Source organism: Orycteropus afer, unplaced genomic scaffold (genome assembly GCF_000298275.1).
Source record: "Orycteropus afer afer isolate SDZICR_OR568_19922 unplaced genomic scaffold, OryAfe1.0 scaffold00048, whole genome shotgun sequence".
NCBI classification, from domain to species: Eukaryota; Metazoa; Chordata; class Mammalia; order Tubulidentata; family Orycteropodidae; genus Orycteropus; species Orycteropus afer.
The window spans coordinates 11,474,856-11,489,837 of NW_006921635.1; the positions used below are offsets into that span (position 1 = coordinate 11,474,856).

Below are 14,982 nucleotides of genomic sequence, written 5' to 3' on the forward strand. Positions count from 1 at the left end.
GGGTACTGAGAGGACTGAGGAGTCAGGGCCTGGGTGCTCATGGCAGGGGGACAGAGGTCTTTATTCTACTCACATTGGATTCGAGGTCACCGGATGCAGGATGACCTGGGGTGCCCGGGTTGGCGTCTCTGGCACTGGTACCACATCTGAAAACCAGAGGTTGGACAGTGGGAAGCCGAACATGGACACCACCTCACCCCAAAGCCTGATTTGCTAGAGATGCTGGCCAATACCCTTTCTTCCTTCCTTCCTCAACCACCTAGACTTTATCTTCTCAGATGCACCAGGGTTCTGGATGACACAGCCATGAAGTTCCACACTGCTGACTCAGGGGCTACCAGAAGCCCAAGGTTCTGGTCGGAATCCATCTGGATGATTCTGAATCCTCCCCCCTCCTGTGTTCCCTTTGGGATGATGAGGTTGCTCAGTTTCATGGTTCTCAGTACCCAACTCAAGCCCCTCTGGTCATTTCTCCCTTCCTCATGGCTCTGGATCCCTCCTTCCCTTGTAGACCACCATCTCAGGCCTTTCCACTGTGCCCTTGGGCCCTCCCACCTTCCCCTTCTCCACTTCCACATCCAGCCACTGTCCTGGGTCAGGGGACTCCACTAACACCCTCTCTGACCTCGTGCACCCCAACAACATTGCCCTCCACTCTACTCCAGCAACTCCCACATCTCAATGGGGCTTGCTGAGAAGAGGCTGTTTCCGGCTCACACAACTCACCTGGGAAGATGAACTGCTGCTTGTACTTGTAGTAGTGGGATGCTTGCAAAAGACAGAAAACACGATGAGTTAGCCACGGCCTTCTAAACCAGTGGCCATTAAGTCCATTGCAACTCATGGCGGCCTACTGAGTGTGGCCCAGGAGCTATGCCTCCAGATGCCAAAATGGGCTCCCAGAGTGATCATGTGGTCATTCTCTGCTCAAGCCCAGGGGGTTCCATACATCTACAGACACGCCAAATTATGAAGGACGAGGACAAAGATAAAGATGCCAGAGCCCTAAACATTGAGGCCGTAGAAGTCCCTGAGGGGTACAAAGAGTTAACATGCTTGGGTGCTGCTGGGAGGCTGAAAGTTTGAGTCTAGTCAGGATCAGCTTTGGGAAATGGTTTAGCTATCTGCTTCCAAAAACAACAGCCATTGAAAGCGCTATGTACTTTGACACACATGGGGTCACCACGAGTCAGAATCAATGCAACCGTGTCTGGTGGTTTTACAGCTTTGGAGCTGAAAAGATGAATGAACTATATCCTACCCCCCAGAAGCTCACAGCTAAGGGGAGTCTCCATAGGGCATCATGACCTGGGATGTACAAGGCCAGGCAGGAAGACTGTCTCTAAAGGACTGGACACGTTCCTTGTCCACAAGAGTGGGTGGGTGGAAGGTGATTTCTCCATGGATGGGCTGATGCTGGGCATCTAAAGGTGAAGATGTGAAAAAAAAAAAAAAAGACCCAGTCCCTGGACCCCAAGCCAGCCATTTGTATATTTGAAATATCTACCTGTGGTGAAAGTATAAATAGGTAACACTTTAGGGAGGGCAACCTCACAACATGTATCAAGAGCCTTAAAAAAGCACTTAGGCCAGGGAGGTGCATTCTGTAGAACAGTCAACCACGGGAGAGCAGAAGGGCAGCATTTGCACAGGGTGGTAGCTCAGAGGGCAGGGATGCATAGGAGAGAAGGACACAGGGAGAAGGTAACCACAGGGAGGAGGTGGGAAGAGAGCTATTACAGTATGGGGATTGCAGTCAATGTCACAAAACAAAATGTGTATGAACTGTTGGATGGAAATTAATCTGCTCTGTAAACTTTCAGCCAGATCACAAAAAAAAAAAAAAAAAAAAACCCAAAAACCATGCATTTGTGCTTTGGCCCAGCATTTACTCTGTTTACTCTCTAGAAATTTATTTTAAAGAAATAATCAGAGGTCTATGCAAATGTATGAACAAGGATGTTCATCACAGCATTATTCATAAAACAGAGAAATTATTTAAATGTCCTGAGGGGAGGTTACCAAGGATGAGCCCAGAGGGTCTGAGCCTGGGACTAAGATGCTAAACTTATAAAGTTGAATCCCACTCTGCCTTTGGAAATGTGTGAAAAGCTGGAGAGACTCTAACTCTCCAGGTCTCACTTTCCACGTGTGTAAAATGGGGACAGTCATAGGTCCCCTTCTCCCAGGGCTGGATCTTGCCTTCCTGAGAGAAGGATGCACAGTGGGTTCTGGGTAAGCATTAGCCACGATGAGTTAGCCAAGGGCTTCTAAACCCAGTGGCCGTCAAATCCATTGTGACTCATGGCGGCCTACTGAATGTCACAGTAGAACTTCCCTCCACAGGGTTTTCAATGGCTGATTTTTCAGAAGTAGATCATGAGACCTCTCTTCCAAGGCAGACTCGAACTTCCAACCTTTTGGTTAACAGCTGAGCATATTAGGTTTTTGCACCACCCAGGGACTCCCGTGTCTTCCTAAGTTCTTAATCAATAGACAAGAATGACTTATAATTTAAGAGGCAGTTCAACTGTGACGTCATTTGCTCTGGGAAACAGACTGACCACTCCCCCTGAAGTTGGAATTGGCTTCCAAGCTCCCTCAGGACAGAGAGTATCCCAGGACCCCAGCCCCTGGTTCTGGCTCACGCATGTGCTCAAAGCCTGTGTGCGGAGTGAATCAACCCTCTTTCATAAAGAAAGCAGTGGAAACTTTTTGGTTAGTCCATTCCAAAATGGGCCACGCTGATGGACGACTATTGATTCTGTGAAACAGGGGGTCTGGAATGGGAAGCAAGTTATCCCAGGCCACAGAGCATTTAAAGAAAATCCACCTCAGAGATGGCTGGGGCCCCTCTCCCTTAGGTAGCCTGGGCTTTTCATTACACACAGCCAGGTCGTCAACTGAAGCTAAAATTAACAAAAGAAATACTACCCAGGGGCTTATCAAGAGGCTTAGCTGCTCTCATCCCTCCTCAGCTCTGACCGACGTGGTATTCCATGCCGGCAGAAAAGGTTAGCTGGCCGTTACACTTGTTAAGAAGGAGGGTTTGAGAAGGGCGATTGAGAAGGGACAGGTGTCAGGCAGTGGGGCACGCAAACGGCTCTGTGGGCAGCACCAGCAAGCCCCCTCCTCGCCCCCTCCGCGTGCCCCCTCCTGATGACTGAATGGGAGACAGTGGACAGGCGAGGAAGAGGGCACTGCCCTGCATGCTTCCACCAGCCGAAGCCTCCAAGAAGCAGCTGAGGAATCCACGTGGGTGCTCAGGAGAGCCGGGTGGCTTCTGGCTCTTGGCTTCTAAGAGAACTTGGGGCCAGGAGGTTTCGGGTGACTGGGAGGGCAGAGAGGCAAGCAGGCAACTCTGAACCACTTGTGCTCCTGCATGCCCACTTGCACTCCCGTGGAGCCAGCGTGGTCTTCCAGAAGGAGTCTGACCAAGGCAGCTCCTGCTTAACCTTTCCATTGCTTCCCATTGCATCTCAAATCAAACAGAAATTCCTGCCATGCCTGACAAGGTGCCATGTGGCCTCACCTACTGGGTCTGTGCAACTGGGCTTAGAAGACTCTCTTTGTTTACAACACTTGGGCCATGGGGGACATTCTTTCAGCTCCTCTACTGGCCTGTGCCTAAGGCACTTGACTGCTAACCAGAAGGCTGACAGTTGCAACCCACTAGCCACTCCTCAGAAGGAAGGTTGAGCAATCTACTTCCGTAGTGATACTGCCTCGGAAACCCAAGGAGGGGTCGCTATGAGGCGGGTCCGACTCGATGGTACATAACAACAACACAACACTGGCTTGTGCTCCTACCTGTGGCAGGGCCTCTGCAGTGCCCCTTTCTCTGCTGGACAGCCCCTCCTTCAGAACGCAGAGACTCCGAGCCTCCGCCTACATTGGTCCTGGCTTGCCTTGGCTTATACCACTGTTCTCTTCCTCCCTTGCATTTATCACAATCTTGAATCCAATTTTCATGTGCATGCTTGCTCAGCGAACACCCGAGTCTCCCACTAAGCCAGAAACTCCATGAGACCGGGAACGGTGGTAGACAGAGATGTCCACATCGAATCCCTGTGGCCTGTGAATATGTTACCCAGCATGGAGAAAAAGGGGCTCTGCAGACAGGACTGAGCTAAGGATCTTGAAAAGGGGACATTCTCCTGGATTGTCTGAGTGGGGCCAGTGTGACCACAAAGGTGCTTATGAGAGCAAGGTCAGACTCAGAAAGAGAGAGCTTTGAAGATACTACACTGCTGGTCTTAGAGATAGAGTAAGGGCCCATGAGCCAAGGAATGCAGGCAGCTTCTAGAAGCTGGAAAAGGCAAGCAAGTGGACTCTCTCCTCCAGCTGCCCTGCTCACACCTTGTTTTAGCGCATGGGAGCTGACTTCAGACTTCTGACCTCCATAACCAGAAGAGAATATGTCTGTGTTGTGTTAAGCCATCAAGTTTGTAGTAAGTTGTTAGTTACAGCAACTACAGGAAATACATACAGAAGCCATGTCTGCTTTCCCACTATTCCACACCTAGTGCCTACTACAGCACCTGTGGCGGAGCAGATGCTCAATAGATATCTGTTAAGGGAACAAATGGACACATGCAGTCTGAGGGCCTGGAAGACAATCCGAAGAGAAAAACTGCAGCCTGGAGCAGTGCATGAAATGTAAGCCATTCAGTCACTCATTCATTGTTCATTCAACATCCATTCACCTAGCGCCTCTGTATTAGAAAAAGGAGTCCCTGGGTGGCACAGAGGAACTCTGGTGGTGCAGTGGTTAAACACTTGGCTGCTAACTGAAAGGTTGGTGGTTTGAACCCACCAGCCACTCTGTGAGAGAAAGATGAGGCAGTCTGCTTCTGAAACAATTGCAGCCTTGGAAACCCTATGGGGCATTTCTACTCTGTGCTGTACGGTCACTATGCGTTGAATTTTATGGTTACAGGTTTTTGCTGTAATAGACAATGTGTTGGGTTTTGGGTGTAGGATGGTACATGAAGCAGACACGTTTCCTGGTCTCATGGAGCTGACATTCTGGTGGAGGAGAAGGACACTAAAAAATAAGGAAATTAACAAGCTCCTGTCAGGGAGTGATGAGCATTGTGTTGACTATAAAAGAGGGAAGAAACAGGGTGATGAGGGGAGGAGGTTCTGGAAGGGAGGGACCACTCTCATGAGCCCAGTGGCCCAGCCCAAGTGAGATCTCAGAAATCTGCAATCCCCACCACAGGTGGGTCCTGCTTTCTTGTTTCTCTCTTTGGGCCATGACAATTTGCCATTTCCTCGAGTGTGTGTGTGTGTGTGTGTGTGTGTGGTGGGGGCCAAGATGGTGCTGTTGTTGTTGAGTGTCATTGAGTCAATTTTCAACTCATAGTGACTCCATGTAACAGAATTGCCCTTAGGGTTTCTAGGCTGTAATCTTTATGGAGAAAAGACTGAAGTTGTCAAGGATTTCATTTTACTTGGATCCATAGTCAATGTTCGTGGAAGCAGCAGCCAGAAATCAAATGCATTAGGCAAATCTGCTACAAAAGACGTCTTTGAAGTGTTAAAAAGCAGAGATATTTCTTTGAGCACTAAGGTGTGCCTGACCCAAGCCATGGTATTTTCAATTGCCTCATATGCATGCAAAAGCTGGACAATGAATAAGCAAGACTGAAGAAGAGTTGAAGCATTTGAATTATGGTGTTGGTGAAGAACACAGAATGTACTGTGGAATGCTAATAGGATGAAAATATCTGTCTTGGAAGAAGGATAGTCAGAACGATCCTTGGAAGCGAGGATGGCAAGATTTCACCTTATAAACTTTAGACATCTTATCAGGAGCGACCAATCCCTGGAGAATGCCATCATACTTGGTAAAGCAGAGGGTCACCGAAAAAGAGGAAGACCTTCAAGGAGATGGATTGACACAGTGGCTTCAACAATGGACTCAAACACAGCAACGATTGTGAGGATGGTGCAGGACCAGGCAGTGTTTCGCTCTTTTGTACATAGTGTTGCCACCATGAGTCAGAACTGACTCAATGACACCTAACAAAAACAACAGTCTTTATGGGAGTATAAAGATTTATCCTATGGAATAGCTGGGTGAGTTCAAAGCACCAGCCTTTTGGTTAGCAGGCAAAAGATGATGCTAGGTAGATCCAAAGGTAGAAGGTTTTTGAATACCACACTTTCAGAAACCTGCCCTACACTCCCTTATAGAACCCCTTCATGTCTCTTGGCACAGCAGATGTCACAATAACCTCTTGTTGTTACTCCCTCTTGACAGATAGAAACTGAGACCTAAACAGACTCAGTGCTGCTCAAGGCCACAGAGCTAGGAAGGAGCAAAGCGGAGGGGTATCTATCTACCCAGCACACTTGACACATCACCCTATGCTGTGCTGTGTCCAACAAGGTGCCAGAGTTCAGAAGACAAGGGTGGAGAAGAAGGCAGGCAAGTGACTGGAGTACAAGGACAGATACTGCCAAGCTGCACACTCCACACTTTCTTTTCTAACTATAAACTCTCTCTTCATGTGTCCTGAGGTTGACAGATAAGTGAAACACAGCCATTAGACCTACATCTCCTTTTGGATAAGAATCATCTAGCTTAATTAAAGCTGGGAACATTTTATGCCTCAGTGTAAACTTGAGCAGTTTCAGAAAACTCAGCATCTGGCAGAGAACCAGACTCAAAGCTCCATTTCCCATTAACAGAGTCTCACGGTCAAGTGTGTGATGGCTATCACCAAGTCCTTGTAGGGACAGGACAGGCACCTGTCACCTTGGACAAATTTCATTAAAGGCGTCCTACAGATAGTGGTATCACCTAACTGGACATCTGGGAGGCCCTACTTTGTTTTCCATTTCAGCAATGCATTTTATTATTATTATTCAATTATGAAACTCATGCATGCTCCTCATTATTACATACATTATAGACATGTACAAAATGAAGTCCTTCTCCTTAGAAGTGGCTGTCATGAAGTTCTTATGAACTGGTACAGATTGAATTATGTCCTTTCCACAAAGCATGGACTGAAATGCTAGGAAGGAAGACTGAAGAAGAACTATGCATTTGAATCATGGTGTTGGTGAAGAATCTTGAAAATACCATGGACTTCCAGAAGAATGAACACATCTGTCTTAGAAGCAGTGCAGATGGAATGCTCCTTAGAGACGAGAATGGCCAGACTTCGTTTCATGTACTTTGGTCATGTTGTCAGAAGGGACCATTCCCTGGGAATGGACATCAGCAGAGGGTCAGCAAAAAAAGGGAAGACCCTCAATGAGATGGACTGACACAGTGGCTGTAATGATGGGTTCAAGCATGGCAACAGTTGTGAGGAAGGTGCAGGACTGGACAGTGTTTTGTTTCATTGTACATGGGATCACTGTGAGCTGACTTGACAATACCTGACAACAACAACCTGCTGTGGATGTGACTGTCCTTGGAAATAGACCTTTCTTTGTTATGTTAATTAGGTCATGCCCAAGTAGGGGGGCTCCTAAGCCTAGTAACTTTTGAGTTATAAAAAGAGCAGAATTGACACAGAGGGAAGACAGATGGCAAGGAATGCTAAGGATTGCTGGCAGATGTCAGAAACCAGGTCAGACGCTCACAGAAGGAGTTGACAGGGCTGACACCCTGATTTGGTCTTTCAGCCTAAAGAACCATGAGAAAATAAATTTCTGTTCTTTAAAGCCACTCGCTTGTGATATGTATGTTATAGCAGCACGAGGTGACTAAGACATGCATATACAAATACATATATATACAATACAATCTACATCTATAAACAGACATAATTATCGTATAGTAAGTAGGAATGTGATTATAACTATTGCTCTGTAAATTACTTGTTTTTCTACATAACCCATTCTAAGGATCTCTTTCCACGCCAGGCTATCTATATGGAGCTACAGTATTCTTTTAAAGGTGGCAGAGGATTTAGTTTTATTGATGTTATATTTATTTATAAATATAAAGATGTATTTACATTACATATATCCTACCACTCCCCCCTTGATGGGCACTGAAGTTGATTCCGTGTTTCACTATGCAATGAAATCCTTACACAAAGGTCCCTGTGCCCTTGTGCAAGCTTTTCTGTATAAAAAACTGCTATTGCTGGTCAAGGAAATGCACATTTAAGATTTTAACAGACAAAGCTACATCACCCTCCAGAAAGGTGTACTCAACACATACTCCCGACAGCACCAGGCTATGTGGGGATTTCATCTTTATTTCCACAATTCTGTCTATGCCCATATTATTTAGCACTGAAGGTCTGAAATGCCAAAAATGATAGAGAGCCATTGGAATTTTTCTTTTTTTAATCACCGTGTTTACCTGATCATGAAAATAAAATTAAAAACAACCCCCCCTTACAAAAATGCAGTTGAGTTGACTCCTCTGACTCATGGTGACCCCATGTGTGTCACAGCAGAACTGTGCTACATATGGGCTTTTAATGGCTGATTTTTCAAAAGCAGACAGCCAGGCCTTTCTACCAACAAGTCTCTGGGTAGACTCAAAATCCCAGCCTTTGGGTCAGAAGTTTAGTGCCTTAACCATCTGTACCTCCAGAGACTCCAATAATGAAAATAGCTTAAACAAATTAACTGCTGTGTTAACTGCGTCTCTGGTGTCTTCCCCCAAAGGACCCCTTAGCCCACTTCCCCAAAGATGCCAGGACATTGGCATGACCAGTGAGGAAAAGGTAAGGATCAGCTTTCAGGTTAACACAGTAAGCCAGGAATGACTCCTCCTTAGGCACTCTGACTGAGGGAACACAGGAGCTGGGGACATGGCAATCACCCCCTGGTCAGCTGGGTTTCACCTACAAAGATTGAGCAGATTCCTAGAGGGAAGAAAAGAACTGCTCTGAGGCATGGCTCTCCACTACAAGGCTTGCCCCCAGCTACTGGCCTGTAAACAAGCAACGGACAATCTCAGAAAACATTCCCTGATGTCAGAGTCTCAAGGGGATGAGGTGGCCACAGGAAAGCTTGGGGGGTCACGGGGTGATGAAGGGTCTTTTTCCCATTCAGCCCTGTCCAGTGAAGTGGAAATGGATCATGCTGGAGGTGACAGTGGAAACACCAAATAAGCTGCCCAATTAACTCAGTGGCGCTTACTGAGTTGACTCAGTTGGTGACTCACGTTATGGTTCTTGGCGGCTTCCAGGTGAGTGGCTCCTACACCAAGTGGATACAAGTCTGCCTCAGACTTAAACTTAACAAAAAGCTCAATGTTGCAAGACTTCAAACTACACCCTACCTCTATAGACACAAGCAAAATCAAAGCAGTGTGGGCAGGCGACATGTTTAGCTTGTCTTCAGCTGAGCAGTTGTATCTGGAAGTTGCCCAGATGTGGGTTTCGGCCTCTGTGAGCTGCTCATTCATTTACTCACAGCTGCTTGGACTTGCAGGGTGTGACCTGTGACCCGGGACTTGAGACTTTCATTCTTCCAGCGTAAGACTCACTGGCTCAGGAGGAAATCAGCCCTGGACCAGTACTGTCGAGTGGGACATTCTGCAACAGTGGAAATATTCATTTTGTGTTGTCTAAAGGAAGACTGGATAATCTACTTCCATAGAGATACCAGCTTGGAAACCCAAGGAGGGGTTGCTATGAGTTGGAATCAACTTGATGGCAGTGAGTTTGTTTTCTTTTTTAGCTATATGTGGCTATCGAGCATTGAAATGTGGCTAACACAACTGAGGAATTAAATTTTCAATTTAATTTAAATTTAAATAAGCACTAGTCTAGTGGGTGGTGTCCCTGGGTGGTGCAAACATGGAAGGGCTGGAGGTTCCAAACCATCCAGAGGCATCTCAGAAGAAAAATCAAGCATCGAAATCCTATGGAGTGCGATCCTCAGCCTATACGACTATGAGACCAGAAGAACTAGATGGTGCCGGCTACCACTGCCAACCACTCGGAGGGGATCTATGTAGGAGATTCTGGATAGAGAGGGAGAACAACGTGGAACAAATCTCAAAATCATTTGGAAAAAAAAGGCGGGGGGACCAGGTTTGCTGTCTGATAGAGCCTGGTGGAACCACTGAGACTATGGCCCCTAGCTGCCCTTCAGGTCTGGAACTGAACCCACACCTGTGGCTTCCAGCCAAACAAAAGACAGGCACAGGAGGTGAATATTTACCTGAGGTAGATGCACTCCTTGGAGAGAACAATCATGGGAGAAAGAAGGGCTGTGTATGCACAGGGAGACAGCTCAAGGGGCAGGAGTCCATGGAGGGATGGACACAGCGAAGAGGTAACTATGGGGAGGAAGTGGGAGGGGAGCTGTTGCGTTGTGGTAAATTGTAGTCAATGTCATGGGACAAAGTGTACGTGAACTGCTGTATGGAAAGTGAATTTGCTCTGTAAACTTTCACCTAAATCATACACACACACACACAAAAGACAAGCAATAGGTATTTCAAGAACACTTGATGCATTTGCATTGTGATGGTGATAAGAATACTGAATATACTGTGGACTGTCGGAAGAACAAGCAGATCAATCTCATCAGAAATAAAACCAGAATGAAACACAACCAACAACGTGCTCTGCTAAGTCTGGAAATACCCTGGAAAATGAAATGAAGAGGTAAATGTTTGAGAAAAATGTTGGTTAGAAAACTGAAAATTGGTAATTTGCTATAAATTGACTTCATTTCTGCTCACACTCTACCTACAAACTAGAAAGAATTTATGGTTTTTGTACCAGAACGTGTTCCCCAGTCCCCAGGACACCAGCATTCTGTGGGTGCATGGTTTAAGAATACACAGAACAACTAAATGATTTCTGACATCTCAAAAAAGAAAGAAAGAAAGAAACCCTCTCTGGAGGACAGTTCTACTCTGATACACAGGGGGTTGCCATGAGAGGGAGTTGACATGATGGCAACTATCTTTTTTTTTTTTTTTTAATATATGACAATTGCCCTGCACATGGTATGGCTCAACCCACACCCCACATGCCTTCTCCTCCCCTTCTCTGAGTCCCAGACTTCAAGCATGGACTGAGCCCAACATGGCTGTGGCATGTATCTGGCCCCCACCCTGATCTCTGCCCCTCTGACACCAGGACTCACGTCTCCCCAGGCCTGGGATACCTGGCAGGCTGAAGTTCTTCTGCTGCCTTGTGCACTGCGGGGAAGGGTGCAGGGGAGAAGGTGGTGTGGCACTGGGCGGGAGTGGGGGTGCCGGAGAGGAGGGCGTGGAGGACGTCGTGGACGAGGGGTTGCTGCTGGAGTCTGGCTGGTAAGGGACGGGGATGTGGTCCTGCAGGGGAATAAAAAGAAAAACAACACAACAGGGTGGGCTCAGGGGACACCAAGAAAGCAGAGATGGCATGGAGAACAAAGTTGAGCAGGAACAAACAGGTCTCTGTGCTGCCCACCCAGACCGCCCCCAGCATCATCAGCAACTCTTGCCTCTTCCTCAGTTACCAGACCCTTCCAAAGTCCAGCCTGCCTCATCATCCCCACAAGGTTGCTCCCAGCTCTGGGAGGAATAACTCCTTGAGTCAAAATCCACTGTCTGCATCCCAGAGTGGAAGGTTACCATGTAATTAGAACCACGTAGGTGACAGCCGCGCTCCCTGTACCACTTTGATTCTTGAAAACACCAGCCTGAGGTAGCCAGAGGGATCCTTCCATCTCACACCTCTTCTCTAGAGTGTTTATTGAAGAATCAGCAGCCTGACAGTTCATGACAGAACATGAGAGTGAGTTTTCAGCTTCTTCCCTAAGTCCCTGTTAGGACCAGTGCTGTTCTCCTCAGCCCTGAATTAGCTCTGAAGTGAGGATGAAGATAGAGTCCATGTGCACATCCTCAGAACGCTCATGGTGGGGGCAGGGACAAGAGCAATGCAGTGGGGTGAACAGTCATCCCCCAAAAGACATGTCCACCCACAATTCATAATATGACCTTATTTGGAGTAAGAGCCTTTGCAGAAGTAACTTGGCTAAGGATCTTCAGATGAGATCAACCTGGATTAGCTGTTGTTAGATGCCATGGAGACACTTACAACCCATAGCAACCCTATGTACGAGAGAACAAAACACCACTCAGTCCTGTGCCATCCCCATAATCTGTGCTTGACCCCGTCACTGCAGCCACTGTGTCAAGCCATCTCGTTGAAGGTCTGCCTTTTTTTTCACTGACTCTCTATTCACCAAGCATGATATCCTTTTCTAAGGACTGGCTCCTTCTGATAACATGACCAAAGTACAAGAGACAGGGTCTAGCCATTCTTACCTCTAAAGAACATTCAGGTTGTACTTCTTTCAAGGCACCAAAACAAACAAACAACACCAACAACAACTCACTGCCATCGAGTTGATTCCGATTCATAGTGACCTGACCATCGAGTTGATTCCGACTCATAGTGACCTGATCCTCTTTGGGTTTCCGAGGTGGTAAATCTTTATGGAAATAGATTGCCCAGTCTTCCTTCTGTGGTGTGGCTGGTGGGTTTGAACTGCCAACCTTCTGGTTAGCAGTCAAATGCCTTAGGCACTACGCCAGCAGAGCTCTTTCTTTCAAGATAGATTTGTTCATTCTTCTGGCAGTTCTTGGTAGTTTCAGTATTCTTGTCCAATACTCAAATGTATTAGCTCTTCTTCCTTCTTCCTTACTCATTATCCAGCTTTCAAATGCATATGAGGCTATTGAAAATACCATGGCTTGGGTCAGGCAGATCTTAGTCTTCAAAGCGACATCTTTGTTCTTTAATACTTTACAGACATCATCTGCAGCAGATTGGCCCAATGCAATACAACGTTTGATATCTTGGCTGTGGTTTCCATTGGCATTGATTATGGATCCAAGTAACAGGAAATGCTTGACAACTTCAATCTTTTCTCCATTTAGCATGATGAGCTTACTGGTAGAGTTGTAAGGATTTTAGTTTTCTTTATGTTGAGGTTTATGGTTTATAATCCATACTGAAGGCTGTAGTCTTTGATCTTCATCAGTGAATGTTTCAAGTCCTCTTCACTTTCAGCAAGCAAGGTTGTGTCATCTGCATATCCCAGGTTGTTAATGAGTCTTCCTCCAAACCCGATGCCCCCTTCTTTTTCATATAATCTAGCTTCTTGTATTATTTGCTCAGCATACAGATTGAGTAAGTATGGTGAAAGGATATAACCCTGACACACACTTTTCCTAATTTTAAACCACACAGTATCCCCTTCGAACAACTGCCTCTTGGTCTATGTATAAGTTCCACATGAACAAACTAAGTGGTCTGAAATTTCCATTCTTCACAATGTTATCATCTATAATTTGTTATGACCCACATAGTCGAATGCCTTTGCACAGTCAATAAAACACAGGTAAACATCCTTCTCATGTTCTCGGCTTTCAATCAAGATCCATATGACATCAGCAATGACATTCCTTGGTTCACATCCTCTTCTGAATCCACCTTGAAATTGTAGCAGTTCCCTGTAGATGTATTGTTGCAACATTTTTGAATTATATTTAGTAAAATTTTACTTGCATGTTATATTAATGATATTGTTCAATAATTGCTGCATTCTGTTGGATCACCTTTCTTTGGAATAGGCACAAATATGGATCTCCTTCAATTGGTTGGCCAGGTAGGCTCTCTTCCAAATTTCTTGGGATAAACAAGTGAGGGCTTCCAGTGTTGCATGTGTTTGTTGCAACATCTCAATGAGAATTCCAGCAATTCCTGGAGGCTCATTCTTCACCAATTCCTTCAGTGAAGCTTGGACTTCTTCCTTCAATACCATCAGTTCTTGATCATATGCTACCTCCTGAAATGGCTGAATGCCAATCAATTCTTTTTGGCACAGTGATTTTGTGTATTCCTTCCATCTTCTTTTGATGCTTTCTGCATTGTTCAATATTTCTGCCACCGAATCCTTCAACATTACAACTTAAGGCTGGAATTTTTCTTCAGTTCTTTCAGCTTGAGAAATGCCAAGGGTGTTCTTCCCTTTTGGTTTTCTAACTCCAGGTCTTTGTACACTTCATTACAATACTTTACTTTGTCTTCTTGAGCTGTCCTTTGAAATCTTCTGTTCAGATCTTTCATTTTATCAGTCATCCATTTGTTTTAGCTACTCTCCATTCAAAAGTAAGTTTCAGTGTCTCTTCTGACATGCACTTTGGTTTTCTCTTCCTTTTCCATCTTTTTTAATGAACTATTACTTTCTTCATGTATAATGGCCTTGATATCACCCCACAACTCATCTGGTCTTCCATCACTATTGTGCAATGCACCAAATCTATTCTTGAGATTGTCTCTAAAGTCAAGTAGGATATACTTAAAGTCATATTTTGGCTCTTGTGGACTTGTTTTAATTTCCTGCAGCTTCAACTTAGACTTGCATAGGACCAGTTGATGGTCTGTTCAATAGTCAGTCCTTGGCCTTATTCTGACTGATAATATTGAGCTTCTCTATCATCTAGTTGATTTGATTCCTATGTATTCCATCTGGAGAGGTCCATGTGTATAATCACCATTTATGTTGTTGAAAAAACATATTTCTAAGGAATAAATCATTGGTCTTACAACATTCTATCATGTGATTTCCAGTGTCATTTCTATCAGCAAGGCCATATTTTCCAATTACTGATGCTTCTTTTTCCCAGTGTTCATAATCCAATTACCCACAATTATCATTACATCTTGATTGCATGTTTGGTCAATTTCAGACTGCAGAACTTGGTAAAAATCTTCAATTTCTTCATCTTTGGCTTTAGTGGTTGGTGTGCCAATTTGAATAATAGTCGTATTAACTGGTCTTCTGTGTAGGAATAAGGATATTAGCCTCTCACTGATAACATGTACTTCATTATAGATCCTGAAATGTTCCTTTTGATGAGAAATATGATGCCATTCATCTTCATTTTTTTATTCCCAAAAAAGTAGACCACATGACTGTCTGATTCCAAATGGCCTATACCAGTCTATTTCAGCTCACAAATACCTAGAATGAGGAAGACTGAAG

General features: G+C 45.4%; 1 protein-coding gene across 1 annotated transcript in view; it reads right to left on the bottom strand.

The window, feature by feature from the left end:
* The window catches only part of KSR2 (kinase suppressor of ras 2), a 516,639-nt gene that overhangs the window by 83,702 nt on the left and 417,955 nt on the right, over nt 1-14,982 (bottom strand). The window contains exons 10-12 of the mRNA XM_007938202.1: nt 11,110-11,278; nt 727-768; nt 74-146 (exon numbers count right to left, since the gene is read on the bottom strand). Coding sequence (XP_007936393.1) covers nt 74-146; nt 727-768; nt 11,110-11,278 — 284 coding nt within the window. The remainder of the gene's footprint in view (nt 1-73; nt 147-726; nt 769-11,109; nt 11,279-14,982) is intronic.